Here is a 24559-nt window from a genome sequence, read left to right as displayed (position 1 = left end):
CTCCTGAGCACAAACGGCACAGAGCCACCAGCAAGCAGCTGATCGGTAATGTGAAGCTACATTTAGAGAAATGGACTACATAAAGAATGAGGGGAACATACGCTCTAGAGCTGAGGAATCAAATCTGTCTCACTGTTACAGTCAGATAGATGAGATTCTGAATAAAAGGGAGTGCAGAAGGAGTTCTTAACCTCATTTGTACTCTGTGTGCTTCAACAGGCCAAATGTAAGTTTAACAACATTGATTCATAATTGAGTATTTAATTGAATGTCTATGTTTCGTTTTCACCATAGGAATGTTACAATTCTTCACTAATGAGTACGAAGGCCTCGGACCAATCCAAACCAGCTCCAAGATCACATTACAATATATTACAATATTGTACAAATATGTCCAGGGCATATAGTTACAACATTACTTACTACTAACCAAGATGTTACATGTGATTTATCTTTTTAATTTATTGTGATATTGTGATGTGCTAAATAATTCACCTACCTGTCAAATGAATGGAACTGCATGGGCAACATGGCTGCAGCTTCCCTCTTCAGGGCAGGGTCTGGGTGGTATGGCTGGGGTTCAGGCCCCACCTCCACCCCTTCCACCGGCGCTGCCACCAAGCTCTTCAGGATCTCCTTCACATTGATTCCCTTGCTCCCTTGATGACTGATGCTGGAGATCGACGCAGCCGGTTTCAGAACCTCTACGCCAAGAGGTGACTCCAGCAGGGATTCACGTGACTTCCTAACCTCTGAGGACAACGTGCAGAGCATCTCGCTCATGGAGTCCGGACGTCCTCCTGAGTCTCCACCCAGCTCTGAACCATTGAGGGTGCCGGCGACCTGCTCCTCCCCGATGCCAGAGTCAGTGTGAGGCAGAGAGCCCTCCAGGTGAAGATCTTCCAGAGGTGTGGTGGCCTGACGGTCTCCACGGAAACCATCTGTGAAGGAGGACGGGTTTTCTGCAATGCACATACATATAAAATACTACTCAAAAGTTTGGACACACCTACTCATTCTTTATTATTGTGATATTCCAAATTTTTTAAATGTAATTAACAAGTGCAAATTATGAACAGGATGCCCATTTTTATAACAAAACATTAGACTTAGACTAAACTTTACTTTAGACAAGAGCAATAATTAGCTTTAAAATTTCAGGTTATCCAATGACTGTGGGAACACTGTGGTAACCCTTTCAATGAAGTCCATATTAATAATGCATTCATTATATCTCATAATAAACCTTATACAATATGTTAAAACATCTCATACTGTAACTACATACTAAGACATAAAACTTAACCTATTAATTGTTATAGCAAGAGTATAATGCATTATATCATAATCAACATCTAATTTGAGCCACAAAAGTAATAATGTACAGTAATAAAAAAGTAATAAGGTAAACATGTACACTTATTTATTAATGTGATAATCTAATCAGCCAATCGTGTGGCAGCAGTGCTATGCATAAAATCATGCAGATACGGGTCAGGAGCTTCAATTAATGTTCATATCAACCATCAGAATGGGGAAAAAAATTTAATCACAGTGATTTCAGCTGATGGATTATTTTTGGTTTCTGTCAGCCAAGAACAGAAAGCTGAGGCTGCAGTGACCTAGAGTGTACATCAGCAGAAATCGAGATTCATCAGACCAGGCTATGTTTTTCCAGTCTCTAACTGGCCAGTTTTGGTGAGCCTGTGCCCACTGAAAGTGGAACTCAACTTGGTCTTTTGCTGTTGTAGCCCATTCCCCTCAGGGTTCGATGTGTTGTGAATTATGAGATGTTATTCTGCTCACTACAATTGTACAGAGGGGTTATCGGAATTACTGTAGCATTTCTGTCAGCCCAAACCAGTCTGACCAACTTCCATTGACTTCTCACATCAACAAGGCGTTTCTGTCCGCAGAACTGCCGCTCACTGGATGTTTATTGTTTTTGGCACCATTCTGAGTAAACTCTAGTGACTGTTGTGCGTGAAAATCCCAGGAGATCAGCAGTTACAGAAATACTAAAAAAAAAACTGTCTGGCACCAAAAATTATACCATGTCGAAATTATGTCGAAATCACTGAGTTCACATTTTTACCCATTCTGATAGTTGATGTGAACATTAACTAAAGTTTCTGACCTGTATCTGGATGATTTAATGCATTGCACTGCTGTCACACGATTGGCTGAGTTGATAAATGGCATGAATAAGCAGATGTACAGGTGTACCAAATGAAGTTGTCGGTGAGTGGATATATAGGTGCTGTCATGCAAATGCAGCAGTGTCATCAGTCATAAGGCTTTATCATGTGATCAAAAAACATTATTTGTTATCTAACACATAATGTTTGATCATTAATCATTACAGATCTGCTCCAGTAACAGTTCCGTCGGGCTCACGGCAATGTCCGCAGTGAAATTCCTTCCCACCGGAATATGAAATTAATAATCGCACTCAGATAAATCTTTGCAATAATGTCTTGCATGTTTAAATTGATGAAATCCTCTCTGTGGGGAATAATGTCCCATTTCAGCTCAGACTATAGCAGAGATAATCAGAGACAAATTAAGAACAGTCAGAGCGGAAGGTGTTCGACTGCTGACTGATGAATACTTATTAGCTCTGGTGGTGTGTGCAAGTGGTCAGTGACTAAAAATACACGTCTATTTAGTGCAAACAAGGTTGTAGATGCGCATACACACACGCACAATCATAAGGACACAGCAGATACATTTTTGTTCCTGGGAGGAGGGTAAGTTTGCAACCTGTACTGGTGGGTGAATTAATCTCTTGTCGGATGCTTCTTCCTGATAGGCTGCTGGACCTGCCAATCTCCCGCTGCGGTTCCAGGATGTCACGGTACTTGGACACCATAAGGACAGAGATGAAGTAGACCACAGCCAGAGCCAAGAACTGAGCCTGTTTACTGTCATCCTATTTAACACAAACAGCGCGGTTTACAATCATTCACTTCATGTTAATGTACAGCTTTTTTAAGTGTTTTGTATATGCGAGTGTCTCACCACGTCTCTGAAGACGACAGCTCGGAGACGATTAATGTCCACATCCTGCAGCAGTCTGTCCGGGTCTTTGATGGGGGACAGGTTACGAGGGACATTCTGTATGATCGTCTAGAACAAAAAGAGAGAGAAAAAAACCCTGCATAAACCTTCCATTTATTCAATCACCCTTATACAGTTCCAAACCTGCAAAAATGTCTTTCTTCCATGGAACTCAAAAGTCAATGTTTGGCATAATGTTAGCCTCAGTCACCATTCACTGCATCTTTTTTTTTTTTCCAATGAAAGCAAATGGTGACTGAGGCTAACATTTCTTCCTTTGCTCCTTGGAAGAATGAAAGCCATGAGGGTAAGTAAATAATGAGAGAATGATAATTTTTAAACGAACTATCCTTTTAAGAGACTCTTTATGCAGTGCATGAGATGTTGGTTGATATTACGTGACGACTATATATAACTCTGCAATATTAATATAACATTTACATTTAATAATAATGATAATTTTGATCTACATATAACCAAACCTTTCCCAAGCTCAAGGACACTTGATATTATGTGTGATATCAGAGACTTTGAGGGTGATTCTTAATCCTTAATTATTTTATAAGATTACTTAAAGTGTTCATATGTGTTTTGATGCTTTTTGTGTATGCATATTGGCGTGCTCTCATGTGTTTGTACAGGTTGTGAGTGAGTGTAACCTTGCTGGCAGCCACTGCAGTCTGTAGGTTTTCCTGGGTCTTGCTGATTGGCAGTGAGGTTTTGCTGCCCCTCTCTCTCTGTCTCTGCCTGCACTCCAGACAGTTCCTCACCGCTACACAACACACTGAGAGGAGAAAAACAGATATACTAAAACTCTGAGATTCACATTATTTGCATTCCTCCTCTTAAAAGTGAAAGTAGTTGCTTCTTTGTTGAAATACTTTCTCCAATCCCAGTTTAATGTGCAGAGTAAACTGTTGGTAGTTCGACTTCCTGAAGAATGTAAACTATGTGGCTGAGGCACTACGTTTAAGTGGTTCTATGACCCTGTTTACACCTGGTATAAATGTATGTTTCAGGTGATCCGATCACAAGTGGTCAGCATTAAATACAGGTGTAAACGGGGTGCAACAATTGTTGTGATCGGATCCCAAAAACCACATATGGAAAAGTGGATTGTGGGTTTTTATAGGTGTGACATCTCTGACCTACCTCCACCCTGGAGTCAGAGCTTCCTGGCAGGCTATTAATTTCACTGTTTTTTGCACCTTTCTGTAAGCAAGAGCCCCCGTGTGTCTTTATGACCAACACAGAGGGGAACAAATGAGGTTGACATTTAATAGAACCCCTTTTTAATTGACCAACAGAGCCAGGGGGCTCAGCATAGCAGCACAGTGCATGTTAATCTATTTAATGCAGTGTAATATCAGTGACCACTTTGCATTTGAAGTGTAAACAATAATTTGGAATGTGTCCTGGACAGAAGTGAAGCACCACCCCTCATCTGTCAATCAACCGCTGCACAAAAACAAGAGTTTAAACTTAAAAGGAAATAACGGTCTGAACGGAAAATTTGAAAACGCGAATACATAAACAAGCACAAGAACTTCATGGATCTTCTTAAGTGTGTCTAATGTAAACATGCAGGGACACAGATGAGAAGCACGGCGATCTGAAGCTCTGTTTTGTTACGTTTGTGCTTAGATTATATTACACTACATATGGGAGAAACAGCATGCTGGTTTTATTTGCACTTTCTTTGTCTTTATTTCTTTGCAGTTTATTATCATGCAGTAGCACATTAACATAGTGATTGATGTATGTTGTCATGAATCAGAGACCCTCCCCTCGAAATCAGATCACAAGTGGTCACAGGAGATGCATTTGAATGACCAGGTATAAACAGCGATATTCTCGCCAGACCACACGTGATCGGATCACTCAAGACGCATCTTAATACTGGTTGTAAATGGGGTCTATGTGTCAAATTCTTAACTAATGTTGTGGAGTTTGGGGTAACCCACTAATCTAACAATACTAATCTGTTTTGTGAGAAATTGACAAATTTATTCGGTAACAATGATTATTTTTGAAAGACACTGATGAGGAGGAGGTCGTGGCCGGACCGTGATGGAGCATGGCCAGTGCTGAATCAGCTGATCAGCAGGAGAGTGAGATAAGGGGCAGCTGGAGACACCGGTTAGAGAGAGAGAGAGATGCACACAGCCACGCTACATGTGTGTGTTTGTTTTATGTTGTTTTAAGTTGACTATTACATATTAAAAGTAAAGTTTAGTGTTCAGCCGGTTCCCGCCTTCTCCTTGCCCTTCCTTTAACTGTTACAGTCGTGCCGAAACCCGGGAAGGAGTAGGGATGCGGTGTCGCGAAGTCCTTGCCGCTGCCATCTGCCAGGGGAGCAGCCGTGGATTCGCTGGAGAAACCGCAGCTATCTGCTGTGAAGGGGAGGAGCGGTTCCCTCCACCAGGGGCCAGAGGACCCGATGCCATCCATCAGAGGGCAGAGGAGTGGTTGAGGACCAAGCGACAGCATGTCCGGGAGCCGGCAAGCAAGTTCTTCTCTCTCTCTCCTCTCTTTCTCTGGGTGTCTCCACTCGCACTTTCCCTCCTCCCAGGTTCACAGGAGGCGGGGTGGGCCACCGGCAGACATAATGGCCGGAAGAGCAGCGTTCCACACCCCCCTCCCCCTCCCAGAGCACGGCAGGTAAGAGCGAGATAAGGGGCAGCTGGAGACGCAGTTTCAAGAGAGAGAGAGAGACGCATGTGACCATGCTGCATGCGTGTGTTTATTTTATTTAAGTTGACTTTTACATGAAAAGTTATGTTAACTGTTCAGCCGGTTCCCACCTCCTCCTTGCCCATCCTTTAACTGTTACAGATACATTTAAAATTGCTAATATAGATAATTGGACTAGAGACCTCATACACACACGCACCTAATCGTAGGCACTGGCGCATTAGTCCTCCTGAGGACATGTTCTTCTCAGCTTCAATCTCGCTGAAATTGAGAGAACTGGCAAACACCAACACGTCCACCATGGCCATGAGCCTGCTGAGAAATGTGACTGCCGTCTCTGAGGTCATGCCCTGGGTCGCTTCCACGTTCTCAAGCTCTGCCTGCGAGACACACACATAGGATGAAAGTCCATAAGTTTAGAAACTTATCCTAATAAATAGGTAAGACTAAAACACAAGCACACAAAGACTGACACACAGAGTCATTTTAAAGGGATATTTCACACAAACATGAACATTCTCTCATCATTTACTCACCCTCATGCCATCCAAGATGTTTATGACTTCCTTCTGCTGAACATATAGATTTTTAGAAGAATATTTAAACTCTGTAAGTCCATATAATGAAAGTGAATGGGGTACCATTCCAAAAAGCAAATAAAGGAAGCTCCAAAATGAACATAAAGGCAGCATAAATGTAATTCTCCAGTGGTTAAATCCATACAATTGAAGTCATAAGTTTACATACACTTAGGTTGAAGTCATTAAAACATTTTTAAACACTCCACAGATTTCATATTAGCAAACCATAGTTTTGGCAAGTTGTTTAGGACTAGATCTACTTTGTGCATGATGAGTAATTTTTCCAACAATTGTTTACAGACAGATTGTTTCACTTTTAATTGACTATATCACAATTCCATTCAGTCAGAATTTACAAATTTAAGTTAACTGTGCCTTTAAGCAGCTTGGAAAATTCCAGAATATGTTGTCAAGCCTTTAGGCAATTTGCTAATAGGAGGTGTACTGAATTGGAGGTGAACCTGTGGATGTATTTTAAGGCCTAACTTCAAACTCAGTGCCTCTTTGCTTGACATCATGGGAATATCAAAAGAAATCAGCCAACAAATTATGGAAATTCTTGGGACCCATTTCCAAACACCTGAAAGTATCACGTTCATCTGTACAAACAACAGTACGCAAGTATAAACACCATGGAACCACAACGCCATCATACCACTCAGGATGAGACTAATTCTATCTCCTAGAGATGAATGTTGTTTGGTGTGAAAAGTGCAAATCAATCCCATAACAACAGCAAAGGACCTTGTGAAGATGCTGGAGGAAACAGGTAGACAAGTATCTATATCCACAGTAAAACGAGTCCTATATTACATAACCTGAAAGGCTGCTCAGCAAGGAAGGAACCACTACTTCAAAACCGCCATAAAAACTACAGTTTGCAAGTGCACATGGGGACAAAGATCTTATTTTTTGGAGAAATGTCCTCTGGTCTGATGAATCAAAAATGGAACTGTTTGGCCATAATGACCATCATTATGTTTGGAGGAAAAAGGGTGAGGCTTGCAAGCCGCAGAACATCATCCCAACCATGAAGCATGGGAGAGGCAGCATCATGTTGTGGGGGTGCTTTGCTGCATAAGGGACTGATGCACTTCACAAAATAGATGGCATCATGGGGAAGGAACATTATGTGGATATATTGAAGCAACAATGTGTGCACGAAGAATGTGAATCACCAAAAATAAGTGAAAGTGGAGATTGATAGTAAAAAATTATTTATCGATCTTTTTCTCATCCACACCTATATTGCTTCTGAAGATATGTATTTAACCACTGCAGTCTTTGGAGCTTAAAAATGTTGGTACCCATTCAGTTGCATTGTATGGACCTACAGAGCTGAGATATCCTTCTAAAAATCTTTTCATAATACATCTGGCATGGCATGAAGGTGAGTAAATCATTTTTGGGTGAACCATCCCTTTATCAAAAAAATGTGACAGACACAAACAAATGTGTGATGTTGGCAATAATGCCAGACCAACTTTATATGATAAAAGAAACATGCCTCTCTCAAACACATTTAAGTGTGACATAAAAAGGATGAATACTCCTCACAGAAGTTACTGTGCCCAAACTAGAGTGACAATCTTTGTCGAGTGAGCAGGCGCTGTTACAGTGGCTTGTGCTCCCGATCATTACAGTGGTAAGCAAGAGAACTCTTCACCATTTTGCAGCATCAATATCAAAAGTTCTACAAATTCTATGGTATATCAAAAGAAAAAAAAAATCCTATATTTTGTGAAGTTTTTCACAGCTTTTTAGAGAGCTCCCACTGTGATCTGTTTTAAAGAAATGTAGGAATCTTTAAACAGGCCAAATATGCTTTTAAACCCTTTAGAAAGCCTCTTCCTCTCTTTTGAAGACAAATTTAAATAACAGACTATGTGCCTCTTCCTCTCTTTTGAAGACAAATTTAAATAACAGACTATGTGGTACATTTTTGATCAATGTTGTGATCAATCTTAAAAGGATAGTTCACACAGGGTGAACATCTCCTTTTGTGTACCACAGAAGAAAGAAATCCATACAGGTTTGGAACAACATGAGGTAGCGTGAATGATGACAGCATTTTTAATTCTGGCTGTACTATCCCTTTAAAACTAGAAGCATAGTGATAGCCTAGAAAGCCACATTATTCCATTTAAACTGACTACAGTTGAGTGCTGAACATAATGTTATTGATGTTGAAAACTGGGAACATGCTTGTTGCTAGGTGACAAAACAGTGGTGGCTAGGGGTCACACAGCAGTGGATTGTGGGTTTTTATAGGTGTGACATCTCTGACCTACCTCCACCCTGGAGTCAGAGCTTCCTGGCAGGCTATTAATTTCACTGTTTTTTGCACCTTTCTGTAAGCAAGAGCCCCCGTGTGTCTTTATGACCAACATAGAGGGGAACAAATGAGGTTGACATTTAATAGAACCCCTTTTTAATTGACCAACAGAGCCAGGGGGCTCAGCATAGCAGCACAGTGCATGTTAATTTATTTAATGCAATGTAATATCAGTATATGCGTGTATGTTTGTCATGGATAAACTATGAGGATGAAATGCAAACATATTTTTATCATATATGATTTTTAAATCTTATTGCGCATGTTAAAGATGCATATCGATTGCACTACAAAAATAATGTCAGACTTAGTACAAATTTGAAATATATCTGTTATTCAAATCAATTTAAATATGACAGAATATGATAATAAATAAGGCATTGATTTGAAATGGGCAATACATTCTAATCTAAAGCCACTGGTATCAAAATGTAGCATTAAAAAAAAAACAAGTCAGTGAATGTTACAGAAGAATAAATAAAGTGGAACTTACAGGGTTTGCACTAACCTTAGAACTCTGCGCATGCAAAAGACAAAAAAACACATAGGAGAAAGAAACAAAGAGAATTAGAGGGAAGATAGGGAGAGAATTATTAAGATTAGTAGGGAATACAGAAAATATTAAAGAACACAAAAAGACAGTTATAAAATAATGTCAGTAAATAGAGGTTTTAGATAAAGTTATAAGAATTTATAGCAGAAATAAGAGGTTAGGTTGTGAGTAAGATGCCAAAAAATATGGCTTATGCTAATATTTCAGAGTAAGAACACTGATTGTGGATCAGATTTGCCATCTGCAGCACTCAAGGACAAAAATATTTTGTAGGCAAAAGTATCGATTTGGAGTAAGCAATCTTCCTTTGAGATGACGTGTCATTCATCTCACTGTTCATAAATGTCTCTATCAGTACATAAGATGAGATAAGCACTGTCGCCACAATTTATTACACACCGATATTTAGAATCTAGAGGAAACTTTTTTCCAACCTTACTAACTAGATTTGAACCGAGATCACCCATATTTAGAAGTTAGTTCCCAATACAGCCCTTCCAACATTCAACCACTTTAAAGTACTTTTAATCATTCAAAGATGTTGTCCTGATGTGCATAAGCACTAGAGGGTGCTCGTGTGCCACTTACAGATGGAGAGGTGGCAGCAGAGAGCAGAGGCAGGATCCCGCCACAAGCAATGATGATGTTATCAACCATCTGGGAAATTAGGTGGATGGTGTTGTGAACAAATATAATGTTCTCGTTACTGTTTACGAAGTCCATGACCGATTTCGTAGAGTGGCTGAGAAAAAGAGAGAACAAAGGAAAACAGGAGTGATGTGAGACTTCAAACTTCAAGAGCATGTTTATCAGTGAAAAACAAAACATGTCTATCAACCAAGACAAAAATGTGTTTGAAAATTTGACGAAAGCACAAGATTACCTTAATTATTAGTATATGTATTTTAAGCGTACATCCAAAGGAAACAAATTCCCTCATCTCAGCCTAGACCATGAACTGCCTGACTGGCTGTCAGATACATTTTGTACTTAAAATGGGCAAGCTCTTATCTGATTGGTTGGCTTTAAGCAACTTCCAGGGCTCGGGTGCACAAGTTGGTCTCTGTAAACACTTGGATTTGCCAAAGTTTGCCAGGTTAGTGCCATCAAATCTTTCCAAGATATATTCCCAAGAGTTTTGTATGAGGCTCTTAGTAGCAATTAAACTAGATATCCACAAGCAGAATTGTATATACTGCTTTGTTTACTCTGGTATAATCTGTTCATATCACTTTTTAGACAAACAGAAACTTTAGAGCAATTACTGTATTCAAAGCCAGAATACACAAAAAGCAGACCAGAATTTATGTCGATAGTCAAAAGTCTGGAATGTGAAGTTACAAATTCCCATACCTCCTCCACATGTGTACATCACTCTCCAGGGCGAACAGCAGATCAGTGAGAAGGCGCTGATGCATGGAGGACCACTTGAATTCTGGGATCCTGAACATAGTGGTGCGAGGGCCGGGGCTGAACTGCCGCCGCTGTTCCTCTGTCATTGGCATGCCTCGGAAACCAAGATCCACACGAAGGTCCCTCTCCATCTGACCCGACATGCGGCCATGAAGAGCCTGCAGGGGAACACCCATTCATTTCTGAATCTTTGCAATCTGCTTGATTGTTTGTATGTTAAATTTTACATCAATCCATTTATTAATTATTTTTGCTTCTAAACCAGATTGTATGGTTGAGATTGTTTTGTTGGTTGATTGAATTAAAGGGTTGGATCATTCCAATATAACTATATAACTTTTTCCTTCAGTGGATAACAAAAGATGTTAGCTACAACACTGTTATTTGTTTAAAATCTTTGCTGCTGCAGCTCTCATAAAGCTCTCAACAGTTCTGCATAAATTCAAATATATTGCCATAAGACACATCACACCAAGTTTTATGTCAGTAAGGACAAATGCCATTGGTTCACACATGCATCATATCTGAACACTATGTGCCAGTTTGAAAAAGCAGTAGTACAAATAAGATTTCCAAACTATAGCAAAGTGTAAGCTTTTCATCGAATAATGATTTACATTTTGGTAAACTACTGGAATACAGTGAGTAAGTCTCATTTGCTTTCGTTTTATGGAAAAGAGCAGCCTGTACATTCTGCCTGAAAGCTAGGCTATACTTCGGTTTTCCATGTGCCGTTCAGTCTCGTTGATCGTTTAGTGCTAAGCCTTTCAAAGTATATTCTTTTGACCACAAGCCCTTACATTTACATTTATGCATTTGGCAGACGCTTTTATCCAAAGTGACTTATTATGCACTTATTACAGGGACAATCCCCCCGGAGCAACCTGGAGTTAAGTGCCTTGCTCAAGGGCCCAACAGTGGCATCTTGGTGGTGCTGGGGCTTGAACCCCCAACATTCTGGTCAGTAACCCTGAGCCTCAACCACTGAGCCACCACTGCCCTTACAGATGTGTTCAAAACAGAGTCAATGGAAGGCATTTGGGTCGACATTGCATAAAGATAATGCTGTCCGCATGGCTGGAAAACTGGGGCTGCACACAGACAGTCTGTACTGTGCTTCTGATGAAATTTGTGTCATACAAACTGCCTGCATAACGTAATGACACGCAGTAAACTTTATCTCCATTTGAGTTCCACAGAGTCAATGATAACAGAATTTTCATTTATGGGTGAACTATACCTTTAATATTTTCAAGTGCTACCATTTGTGGACATAATGATATGCAACATTGATAACAAATCAAATCAAAGAGAATGAATGAGTTGCACCTGTGTGGTGGCTGTCGTCTGAATTTTCTTCATCTCTTTGTCCTTTCCGTCGTCGGACCTCTCTGTGTCTGAGACGGTACTGGCGGCATCCACTCCACTCTTCCCTGCTCGGGCATCCTCTACCTCTTGCTCCAAACACTCTGCTGTCCTGGCTGCAGCCTGGGCCTCGGCCTCAGCCAATGTGCTGATGTCTACCAGAGAGCTTTGTAGCTTAAACCCATGATCCTCTGGGAGTCCACTTGGGGTCTGGACCAAGTCTGAACCACAAGAGGTCATGTGGGCCAAAAGGCTAAGGTCGTCACTGGCACTCGAGATGTGTGGAGTGGTAGGACAAGGGGGTTGTTCTGGGCTGGGCAGCACAAGGGGTTCTGTTGATGCCAATGAAGGAAGCAGCTTCTCATCCACCTTGGGGAATAAGAAGCCATTGTTGCTGGGAACGCTATCCTTCTCATCTGCAAGCGTGATCAGAGGGCCTAGACTTCCATCATCTTCGGTAAGACCTACGACGCTTTCTTCACCTTTGGGGACGAGGCTTCCATTGAGCTTGTGAACTGCTGCACAGTAGGCGCTGTCCAAAAGCGAGTCGACCTCTACCAGGGGTCCGTTCTCCATGCCTCCCCCTCCTACCAGAACTTCCGGGGACAGATCCAAATCATCCAACTTGACCTCCGTAGCCTCTACCTTCTCCGCTTTGATATCCACAAGCAAGTCATGGACTTCCACACGAACCCCTGCTGCTGACTGCTCGACATCCCCTTCAGGGCCTTTGGCCTCAGCTAGTAGGTTTCTGGAGTCTGCATTCTCTCCGTAGTCTGCCTCGCTCTCTGGCGTTTGTGTCTGAGACGTGTCATCAATCTCACGGATCTCCAGGTTTCCGTTGACAGCGGCAGGTTGGGTGGACAGGCCAGAGATAGTGCTGACAGAACCTTTCTTACCTTTCTTTATGTTCTCCTCTTCCTGTCGCTGGTACTCCTCATACATCTTCGCAAGGTACTCCTTGTGCGCCTCATAGGTCACCTTAAGAGTCAGAGTCATGTTTTAAGACATTAAATCTACAGTGGGCTCCAAAAGTCAGAGACCACAAGTGAAAATGCTTCTATTTTGCATGTTTGATAAATGATAGAATCCGCATAACACCATGAGTGAACAGTTGAATTGGAAAATTAACATGAATTTTTAATTTTTGTATTTGTATGTCCCCATTTTGCTTTATTTTTTATTTTTTTATTTCAGCTTTATTGTCATTGTGCAGAGTACAGGTACAGAGCCAATGAAATGCAGTTGTTTTCGAATATCCCAACTAAGCTGGTGTCAGAGCGCAGGGTCAGCCATGAAACAGCGCCCCTGGAGCAGATAGGGTCAAGGGCCTTGCTCAAGGGCCCAACAGTGGTATCTTGGCGGTGCTGGGGCTTGAACCCCGGACATTTCGGTCAGTAACCCAGAGACTTAACCGCTGAGCCAAAGTGACCTTTGTATAAAGTAGTTAAGATGTCATAACTTTGATCATAAATATTTAATATTAATTTTACATAACTACAATTCTTTGTTTAAACAAATGTATATTCCTAAAAACTTATTTCCAGATTAAAATTGGATTTTGAATCTCAGATTTTCAATGTGGTTAAATTCCACACTGTATTTTGATAGCATTGCTATTACTGTTAACATTGTCACCTTTTCCACTTTTACTTGGAAATAAGAAGTGTATTAAAACCATTTTAACTGATATTGGGAAATGAAATATACCAAGTAACAGGCTAAGTGTTGCGGACTGGATTGCGCTAACCTTGGAGTGGGCAATGGAGAGAGTGTCCACCCACACGCGCCAGCCTCCCCACTCATACTTGATGGCGTGGTACAGCAGGATGCGGAAAATGTTGTAGACCATTTCGGTGATCTTCTGCTCCTCCGGGTTCTTTGGGTTAATATAGCCCAGAGAAAACATCCAGTCCTGCCACACTGAGCACTGCAGCAAACACCTACACACATATTACAACACTTTTGTGTAATTTTGGATGCAATTAGCCAATTAATCACTCATGCAATGTATAATTGAGGTAAAATATCTGCCTAAAATTCAAAATGGAACAAACTAAATACTGCAAAAACAGTATGTGAAACATTATGCATTATGCCACATGAAAATTTCAAACAGAAGTATGCTTCATTGTTGTCACATGACCTCAGTACCTCTGTATGTTTAATTCTGCAAGGGCCATCACTTGAATTTATAGGGCTTGGGACAAAATTACAACGGTGGGCCTCACAGACTAGAAGTTTAGAAAAGTGTTTAATAGGCCCCCTTGTCACAGGGCCAGGGCAACGTTTCAGGATGTGTGCCCACTGATGACAACCTTGATTCCGCAAGTGGCATCCACTTATCTCCAAAAGAACCCAATCTTGTGTCTTAAATCTAGACAGTCCAATCAAATAATACAAATTGCATTGGACAAATTGGATTTTACTTCAGGTTCATTTGGGCGTATGGTATTTTGGCACACATTCACCAGTGCACTGGGTATTTTGCAAATTCTGGCTAATACAGCTGTAGTTTGGCAAACATAGTTGTTGTTTTTAGCTAATGTAGTTGTGGCTTATTTAATGCTTATTGACTGTCCAGGTTCTCATATGTAAAACCTTCATGTGGAACCTTCATAGACTATTGTTATTACAACTACGATCAAAACTAAATCAAAGCTTAAAATTTGAGAATCTTCTTGTAAGAATATGCCAAGCCACATAAAACAATGTACACAAAACATTAAGCAGGCAACGGTTTATGAATGCTGGAACTTGCTAACAATACTTGTCCAATCATTCCAGCTCTCTCTCAAGATTCCACACATGTCTGTTCACTTCAGAATGCCGGGCTTCTTATGGAATACAGAAACAAGCAGTCCCACTTAACCACTGCTAAAATCTTCCATGTGATTTTGGTATCCAGTTGTAACCATGGCAGCAGCTGACTGAGTGGGCCTCAGTGCACAGTAAGCTGTGGGCTTGTTTAGGATACACCCACATGCACAGAACACAAACTACAGCTTGCTAATGAGCAAACTAGGCTAACCTGAGTCAAGCAGGAGACAGTCAGGTTTAGGGCTCCACAGGAGCCCATAAAACAGTGAAGAATGTGGAGAGAATGCCACTTCATCTCTTTATTCTTCAGTACATTAATTACAACACTAATTGATTTAATAGGACAGAACGTGTTTCCCACTGAGAGGGAGAAGATAAATGCGTCTGATGTTTTCATACAGCTTGTGTGTGTAAATTCATATTTTAGTGTCTGCATATATTTTGATTTTTTGTGTGAATGCCTGTATGCGAGAGAGGATTTATATAACTGTGCTTGTGAAAATGTGTCTGTCTGACTGTCTATAAATGTTTGTGTGTGTGTGTGTGTGTGTGTGCCTTTGTGTGTGTAACAGCATACCGTCTGTTCTCTCTGCTGTTGCTGAAGAGTTTGATCATGTCGGACAGAAAGAGGCGTCGCACCTCCATGAGCTCAGTGCTGGGAGAGGAGCTTTTCAGCAGCGTGGCCACGACCTTCAGAATCACTGAGACAGAAAAGAAGCAAAGAGAAAGAGGATGAAAGAGAACGGATGTACAGAGAATGATCATTGAATCTGATATGCTAATAACTAAGTGTTGCAGAGCTGAAAATTCACGGACACTTACTGGGGTTCTGTATCTTTACGGTAGAATCGGGTTCTGGGTGGGGCTTGTGCACCACCTGAGTGCAAACCTGCTCTGTTAAGATCTACAGACACAACAGGCAAAAATCACTTTGATTAGTCCCACAATTCATTGCTTCATTGACATTTTTTATGTTATTTTATTAAGTCTGTATATATAATACATTATAAAGGCTAATGACCTACGTTATTAGAAGATATTGTTTGTGATTATTATAAAGCAATTTGGGGTGTAGATTGAACACATTAATTTAATGCGATTATATAAAAAATAACACATTCTTTTTTTTTTTTTTTAAGTAACGCAATTAATCATGCCACCTGACCCGTTTGTAAATTCTGTATTACAAGTTTGTATTATTTTACCTTCAGAGCAAGCATGAAGTACATATAATGTCATGTTTTAATAAGCTGCGTCAACAGGGGGCAGCCAGCACGCCTCAACAAACCTCACAGAATGAGAGTCAGGACGAGCTCTTTACACAGGGTTCGTACAGATGCTTCAAAGTTAAATTCAAGGACTTCTCAAGCACATTTTAATTTGTTTTCAAGGACTATGCCCAAGATGTAATTAAAACAAATTCTTTAATTGTTTATTTTAAATAAAAATATTGTAATAATTCAGTCTTTTTTTTTCTTTTTTTACTTATTACACTTACAATTAAAACATATCTTAATGTGCATCTTCAACTACATATTCTCACAGTAACAATTATTGGTTCATTCATGACGAAACTGATGTGCAAACTGATGTGCTCCCTTAACACACACTTCGCTTTCCAACTAAATTGAATAACTGGGTTCGTAAACAGTAGTCCATATGACTCGTGTGCCATATTTCATGTTTTCTAAAGTCACAACAGATTTATGTGAGGAACTGACCAAAACTGCAAATGGATCATTCTCAAAAAAATGTTACTTTCCAACTTACAAAATATTGAAATTTTCCATTCAGTTCAGTTTTTGCCTATAAATACTGAGGGTAAATATTTTGTAACAGGTTGACATGCTTTTTATTCATAAAGGACAACTTGACTGTTGTTCTATCTTTTATTATGTTTCATGAACGAAGCGAGTCAACACTAAGTTAAAAGTAATGAGGGTTAAATGGGTTGCAACATTGTTTTTTTGTGTGTGAAAATATTACAGTTAAAAAGTTAATTAATACATTTTTAACATGTTGGTAAAAATCACAAAATTAAGTAGCCTCTGAACTTTGACCTTAAAAATACGTTTCCATAACTTGAAGAAAAAAATGTTTTAACAATGATAAAACCAATAACATGAAATCAAGGGACAAACATTCTTTTTAAACTATTAATAATACATTTGTTTTTTTTTTGCACACTTGTTCAGCCTTGCACTAATGCTTTTATTAAAAATAAGTACAAAATCAGCACATAACATGTCTTAGAAGTGACGTACCAGATGAAAGGAACAAGGATTGTTTCAGGCATTTAACAATATCCAATAGATTCTCTAAACAATGTGCAAAACAGAGTCAAGCCATTTCATATTATTAAAGGTTAGGTTATAGAATAACACCTTTTCATTTTTTTCCGGCTATTTGAAAGCTTTTTTATGACTAAAAAAGTCAAGGGACATGTTTGTCAACATATTTTGATACTGACCTAAATGTTGACCCAGAAATAACCTATTTTGTGAGACACAAAGCTTTCTTTAAACAAGGAGGCACTAGAAGACTCACAAAACTGAATCGTCCATTGATTTGCATTCAAAACTCAGATCATTTTACATCTCATATCATATTTTCACTCTGGACAGTAATTTGTAATGTTTAAATCTGAGAGTAGCAAGGATTCATACTTGTGAAATCCACTACAGCCGTATCTATAAAATATTTTCTTAAAATCCTCCAGCAACACTTGATTGTGATTGGCCCATTCTGAACAGCGCTGGCAGAAGTAACAGGTGCCACGTGACAGCACCACCTTTGTGCTGCTTCAGCAGTGGTCACCGGACCTCTGCCCATATGGTTAAAATGAACTGGCTCATAAGAGACATTTGTTCATCATGTGGTGATGGGGGGTTTGGGGGTGTCGTCATGTTTTCCCGAAAATAAATAAATACATTTAATGTATTATATTATTTAAGCACCATATTTAACGATTTTCAAGCACTTTTTAAGCACCTCTTGCTAAAATTGGCTATTTTCAAGGGTTTGCCAGGACTTGCATTTGAAAAAGCCAAACTCAAGAACTTCAAACACTTCAAGCACCTGTTCACAGCTGGATGAAGCACAACAGAATGCATGGATCATTTGAGACATGATTTTCATCGTTTCGCCTACATTTAACTTCACTCCGACTTCTAAAAAACAGTGTTTATGTTGCTAAAAAACAGTGAGAAGCTCAAAAAGCATCCCTCTGACTTACATATATACTTAAACTGAAACTTCTAAAGAAACTTTTTGTATCGTCTAATCAATGCTTTACATGTCTTCCATAATAATACAATACATTTCAATCTGAATATCTGAATTTATCCCTCTCTTTCTCCCTCACACAATATATACACACACACACACACACACACACACACACACACACACACACACACACACACACACACACACACACACACACACAGTATGTATATTATTTATGTCATTTATATTGAATTATATTTATTTGGGAGGCTTTCACAGCAAATATTGATTTATGTGGTTATTAAAGATGAATTCATAGGCACTGATTGAAAGCTCTATAATAAATATAACCATTTATTAAACAGAGGCATGCGTTACAATGATTTTCCATGGTTAAGGGAGTTTTAGGCACACCACTTTGTGTTGTGCCCAAAAACACATCTTTTCATGGTAATATCACTGGAATGCATGACCTCTTGTGGTATATTGCTTTTATAACTGTGGCAACAATTATGTAACATTATAATGTTGATTAAAATGCATTGTGAACTCATTGAACGTATTAAGAAAACTTTTGGAATACAATTATCTATACAGGCGTCACGAAAACTGTTGCCAAAAATACTCCAGAATGGTCACAGGTGTAGACAGGAGCATACTGTACCTCATAAAGCGTGTTGTAGGTGGTGACGGTCACAGTGCTGGTGTGCATCATTAGTCTCTCTCCGAGCAGCGTGAAGAGACTGTGTGTGTGCATGATCTCCACCTTCCTCCTGCACACAGAGACAGACACACACACACGCACGCACGCAGAGCACAGAGGGGAATGAGATACGAGGCACATGTGTTATGTTGTTTGCAGTGACATTGGCGAGGTGAAGGCAGGTATAAACTCACTCACAGGTTCAATTTTACCTCACAGTCTTCCACACCACTAAGATCAATGAGAAGATGCATGCTACTGGTTGACAGACACGATTAGAACTGACACTGCACTCCTCAAGGGCATACCCCCCTTATCACACACACAAACACACACACACACAGCTGTCAGTGGCCTTCTTACAGCCTCTCAGAGACAACAGCGTTCCTGGGGATGTGGCAGCACAAAGACAGCCGATCAAATATGCACATTTAATTCACCTTTCAGACACACACACACACACACACACGCAGCACACACAAGCTGAATACACATACAACACACCCATGCGGTCCCATTTTTCTACAACTGGGCGTGTCTCATAAATGAAGCTGAACTCATAAATATGCAACTAACTGACACACAGTCTTCTGTTTCTGCAAATGTGTGTATCTAAAACAAAGCTAAACTGATACACATGCAAATAACTGATTCACCCATTTGGTCACATTTTCTGCAAGTGGGCGTGTCAAACACAAATGTAACTTGATGCATATGCAAAAAACTGATACACAAATATGGTCACATGATTTTGTAAGTGGGCATGCCTAACATAAATCTAAACTGTACATTTAGGAAATAACTGATTTGGTCAAGTGTTCCTAAAAGTCTACATCTGCAAATAACTGGTACACCCATGTGGTCACATGTTCTGCAAGTAGGCGTGTCTAACATAAAGCTAAACTAATACATATGCAATAAATGATGCACCAATGTGGTCACCTGCTCTTCAAGTGGACGTGTCTAACATAAAGCTAAATGGATACATATGCAATAAATGATACACCAATGTGGTCACCTGCTCTTCAAGTAGGCGTGTCTAACATAAAGCTAAACGGATACATATGCAATAAATTATACACCAATGTGGTCACATGTTCTGCAAGTAGGCGTGTCTAACATAAAGCTAAACTGATACATATGCAAATAAATGATATACTAATGTGGTCACATGTTCTGTAAGTGGGCGTGTCAAACATAAATGTAACGATGCATATGCAAAAAACTGATACACCAATATGTTCACATGATTTTGTAAGTGGGCATGCCTAACATAAATCTAAACTGTACATTTAGGAAATAACTGATATGGTCAAGTGTTCCTAAAAGTCTACATCTGCAAATAACTGGTACAACCATGTGGTCACATGTTCTGCAAGTAGGCGTGTCTAACAAAGCTAAACTAATACATATGCAATAAATGATGCACCAATGTGGTCACCTGCTCTTCAAGTGGGCGTGTCTAACATAAAGCTAAACTAATACATATGCAATAAATGATACACCAATGTGGTCACATGTTCTGCAAGTGGGCGTGTCTAACAAAGCTAAACTGATACATATGCAAATAACTGATATACAAATGTGGTCGCATGTTCTGTAAGTGGGCATGTCTAACATAAAGCTAAACGGATACATATGCAAATTACTGATACACCAATGTGGTCACATGTTCTACAAGTGGGCATGTCAAACAAAGCAAAACTGATACATACGTGAATCACTGATACACCACTATTGTCACATGTTCTTTAAGGGGGCATATCAAAGCTAAACTTGTTAATCATTTGCAATATCAGAAGTATGAAAATGAATAATTTAAAAAAAATTAAGTATAATATTTTTCATTTTTATTCTATTGGAAGATTTTTACTGCACCTTTAAATGTTTTGCATTTTATTTTTTGCCACAGAAGACAGGATGATAGGAGATGAGGGGGGAAGGAGAAATGATGCAAGCCAGACTCTAACTCGGCTTAATCACATGAGTGCCACAGCTCCAATGTGTTAGATCATGTTTTTTAACAACTAGGACAGGGCTCTGACAGCATCCACACATTTAATTGTATTTGAAGTTTAGGAAATGAAATTGCAAACAAGTATGTTCTTTATTCTTGAGACCCTTTTGGATTTATTAAAATTTACTGTAAGCAGGAAGGTGTTAGAAATGTGTTCTTCCTATGGGATTCTGATTCATTTGTATAACCTTCACAAAATTGGCTTCTCTTGTCTCAAACTGCCTTGCTTCCCACAACAGTCTTTCAGAACAATTATTCCACCAGAAGCCAGTGTTTAACAGCCTATGAGCTAAAACAAATACACACTGAAGTTTATTGGCATACTTAAAATGCTGCAATTAGAAACACATCAAATACAGCATTGCAGGATCACACAGAAGTAAAAAAATTCAACAGGTTCTTCAGGCAAATGAGCATATTTAAACAAAACTCACTTGTGCCCCAGATGTTTCAGGAAGTAGCCAAGAACTTTAAGAGCCTGGACTCGAATACTCTCGCTTTTGGAGGCCAGCAGCTTGTAGATGACCCTGAAAAGAATATGATGCAGTACTTTAGACAAGTTTTCTTCCATAGTGGTCCATAAGATGAAAGTTAATGTAATAAATCTATTCAATTACCCAGTATATTAAATACAAATTTCTGTAGGTGTTTTTTAAACTTTAATTATTAATAAAAGAAAATGTTTCAAGTAATACCCCATATGTTCTGTGCATGAAAATGTTATCAAACTACACCTAAAGTGGTTATTTAGATTTTGATGCATGTCATTCAATTTTAATTATACTTCATTAAATTCAAGTTCACATTACAATTCTGAATACTGTTTGTCATCTGAATAAAAATTCAGCAACTGAATTGGAATTTCAAAGACACTCAAATTCGATTTTGTAGGGTGCACAACCTTCCTTCAGAAGCACAGATATCATTTAAGGAACTTCTCAAAATGAGAACATCTAAATGGGGAATATCACTGTGTATTATAATATCATAAAGTTGCTCTGAGGGCATGTGTTCATAAATAAGGCATTTCGAACAAGTGCTCAAGTCTCTTGCAGTGGGTTGTGAGGCATGAGGAAATTTGATTGATGCATCCGTGATAGTCCAAATCTATTACAGTTATGTAACCGGGTCATGCAAGAGCTGCTCTGTTTGTCCCCGAGAGCTCACCGTATTCCATTCCTTTGGTCAAAGGCAGGGATCATAGAGGCAGGGTGCTCAGACATGAGTGCAACCAAGAGCTGAAGCACATCATGGATGTTTTCGTCCTATAGGAGAGTGAAAATGAACACATAAAGGACCACATCAGACAAGTATTATAGTGCTATAATGATCCAACAGGTGTTATATAATAATGCTAATAGCAGCTGGTGCCAGCCAAACATCACTTCAGTCTATTACAAGGGACTTCAGTGGATGAACTGATGCCAACTCCAACCATAAGACATGGGATATTTCATATGCCATTGGCTGAACCTTGGATTTAGGATAGACCTCACCGAAATTACCGGCCAGGTTGAACTGCGATGCACCTCACTGATCTCTGCCTGCATCACCTCGGTCTAATGATGGACTACACTCTTGAAATGGAATACAGCGACTATCAATTAATTGCCAACAAAACCCTTAATCAGCCAACTAACAAGGACAATTGCATCTATGTGAAATTCTGCAGTTAATCCAGGATGGACTTCAAAGACATTGGTCATTAATCTTACAGTTCATACAAAATATATGTTTAAACACTGACTCTTAACACTTACTTAGTTTATAATTTTAAACCATGACTTGCACTATACATAAGTAATATTGACATTATATTCATGATGTTATTCAGAGGGGAACTGGCCCCCACAGTGAGTCTGGTTTCTCCCAATCTTATTTTTCTCCATTAATCAACATCATTTTAAACATGATTAACAATCGTATTTTATCTAATTACACAATGATGACTCTAAAACATTATAGACATTACAGTTTTATCTTCTGTTAATGCCTGATCTTCTGTAAAGCTGCTTTGAAACGATGTGTGTTTTTGAGGTGCTATACAAATAAAAATGACTTGACTTTTAACTAACGTTCTTCTGGATTCATTTTGTGTTCTCAAAAAACAAAACAAAGAAAAACATCAAAGTGTTGATGCAGCTTTCAAGATAATACTAGAGCCTTCGTGATGGACTCAAAGACCTCTGGACTTCTTAAACCTCAGGTGAACATTTCAGTCTGCCAAAACTTCAATAAAGATTAAAGCAGCTTGTTTTTCATAAAGAACATGAAGGCGGCTTGTTTAATAAAGGAAGAAGAAAATGAGTCCACAGAACCTTTGGTCTGCATATTGATCAGATTTACCTCATGCATGGTTAACAGGTAGTTTAAAATGCTCTGCAGCTCGTCTTCCTTTACTCCTCGGTCCTAAAAAAACAAAAATACAAAAACACAAATCTCCCATAAGCTCAGACATAAAAAAGGAAAAATAATTTCTTCCAAATCACAATACGATTACACCAGTAACAACAATGTTAATAAAACGTTGCAGGTAGCTGCTTTATATTGTGTTATCATTGAGTGAGCCTGATTTCTTAGTTTAGTGACAGTGAATCTTTTTTGATGAATTAAGGTCACTCTTAAACACTAATAACTGCATGAGAGCGAGAGAATGTGCAATGAGGGCAGAAAATAATAGAACGAAACAAAAAGGCATTGGTTAAATAAATGAAACCTGCTGTTCATGCTTCTATTTTAAACACTTGTTTTTGTGTGTGTGTATGCGTGTGTGTGTGTGGGGGTGAGTGATGATCGCTAAAGCAATTCTCTCTGTGTTGCCCCATCAAGCCTTAGCTTTTGTTTTAAACAAATCAAAAACAAATAATCAAATAAATATCTGCAAATTTCAGGGGAAAATGAAAACACTGAAAATACTGTTATTTTAAAGCAGATGTGTAAAATCAACAGTGAAGAAAATGATGCAAATAGCAATTAAATGTAATATGCTATCACTTGTGTATGTAAAATGTTGATATGAAGTAGGTGTTAGGAGGTGTATATGCATTATTACAATGTCTAATTACAAAATACACATTGGGATGTGATTTAATCTCGAGCCACACTAACTCAGTACTACTCCAACACTTACTGTCAAATGCATAAATTGTAATAAGATAACACACAAAATGATTAAAATGTTTTCAGATTGATCACAAAGGTTTACTGTCATTCCCCAGTCAACTCCCTTTGGCTACTACATTGGTTGGAGGAAGTATCTGTTTCATTTGTAGAATCTCATTAGTAAAGAAATGTTCCAGGTTCAATACAAGTGTTAAGCGAAAGAATCTATAGCATTGTCATTTACCACAGAAAATACATTTGGCATGCCTCTCTCGCGCTCTCTTTTTTTTTAAATAAGCAAAAATCAGGGTTACATTATGTCTCTTACAAAGGTCAATTTATATCCGAGTTCTGAACACATAAAAAAAGGTAAAACAATACATAGAATAGGATCTTGTATCTTCTCACCTTGAGAATGAGTTGTTTGAGGAAGAGAAGCATAAACGCCCGTAGTGATATAATCTCCTTCTGAGAGGGCCGTGGACCATCTGTAAGCAAACACATAGATTTACACAGATCACAGGGATTGCACATGTATAAACACCTGCGTATGGTGCTACTACATGTTTGGGCTCCTTAATCACCATTTAACCAAAAAACTGTTTGCCTGATAAAAAAACCTTATCAAATATTAGAGGTTGGGGGAAACACCCTTACATTTCAAAGCATCAAAATATTTAACCTCACA

The 24559-nt window shown here is 39.1% G+C and overlaps 1 protein-coding gene across 3 annotated transcripts in view; it reads right to left on the bottom strand.

Annotated features, from left to right (window-relative positions):
• Positions 1-24559, bottom strand: part of LOC127635912 (neurobeachin-like) — a 148053-nt gene that overhangs the window by 23962 nt on the left and 99532 nt on the right. The window contains exons 14-31 of one of the 3 annotated variants that reach the window (XM_052116203.1): positions 24280-24359; positions 23116-23178; positions 21937-22034; positions 21204-21296; positions 18714-18828; positions 15644-15725; positions 15399-15522; positions 13752-13944; positions 11966-12982; positions 10577-10794; positions 9812-9965; positions 9164-9187; positions 5954-6134; positions 3720-3844; position 3187; positions 3022-3086; positions 2764-2932; positions 500-962 (exon numbers count right to left, since the gene is read on the bottom strand). In XM_052116203.1, the coding sequence (XP_051972163.1) occupies positions 500-962; positions 2764-2932; positions 3022-3086; position 3187; positions 3720-3844; positions 5954-6134; positions 9164-9187; positions 9812-9965; positions 10577-10794; positions 11966-12982; positions 13752-13944; positions 15399-15522; positions 15644-15725; positions 18714-18828; positions 21204-21296; positions 21937-22034; positions 23116-23178; positions 24280-24359 (3265 nt within the window). Of the gene's footprint in view, positions 1-499; positions 963-2763; positions 2933-3021; positions 3130-3186; positions 3188-3719; positions 3845-5953; positions 6135-8626; positions 8711-9163; positions 9188-9811; positions 9966-10576; positions 10795-11965; positions 12983-13751; positions 13945-15398; positions 15523-15643; positions 15726-18713; positions 18829-21203; positions 21297-21936; positions 22035-23115; positions 23179-24279; positions 24360-24559 lie in introns of all 3 variants that reach the window. The other 2 variants (XM_052116201.1, XM_052116204.1) reach the window with 2 other exon arrangements.

This window comes from Xyrauchen texanus, chromosome 43 (genome assembly GCF_025860055.1).
Source record: "Xyrauchen texanus isolate HMW12.3.18 chromosome 43, RBS_HiC_50CHRs, whole genome shotgun sequence".
In the NCBI taxonomy this organism is placed as follows: Eukaryota; Metazoa; Chordata; class Actinopteri; order Cypriniformes; family Catostomidae; genus Xyrauchen; species Xyrauchen texanus.
This window is presented reverse-complemented; position numbering and strand designations above follow the sequence as displayed.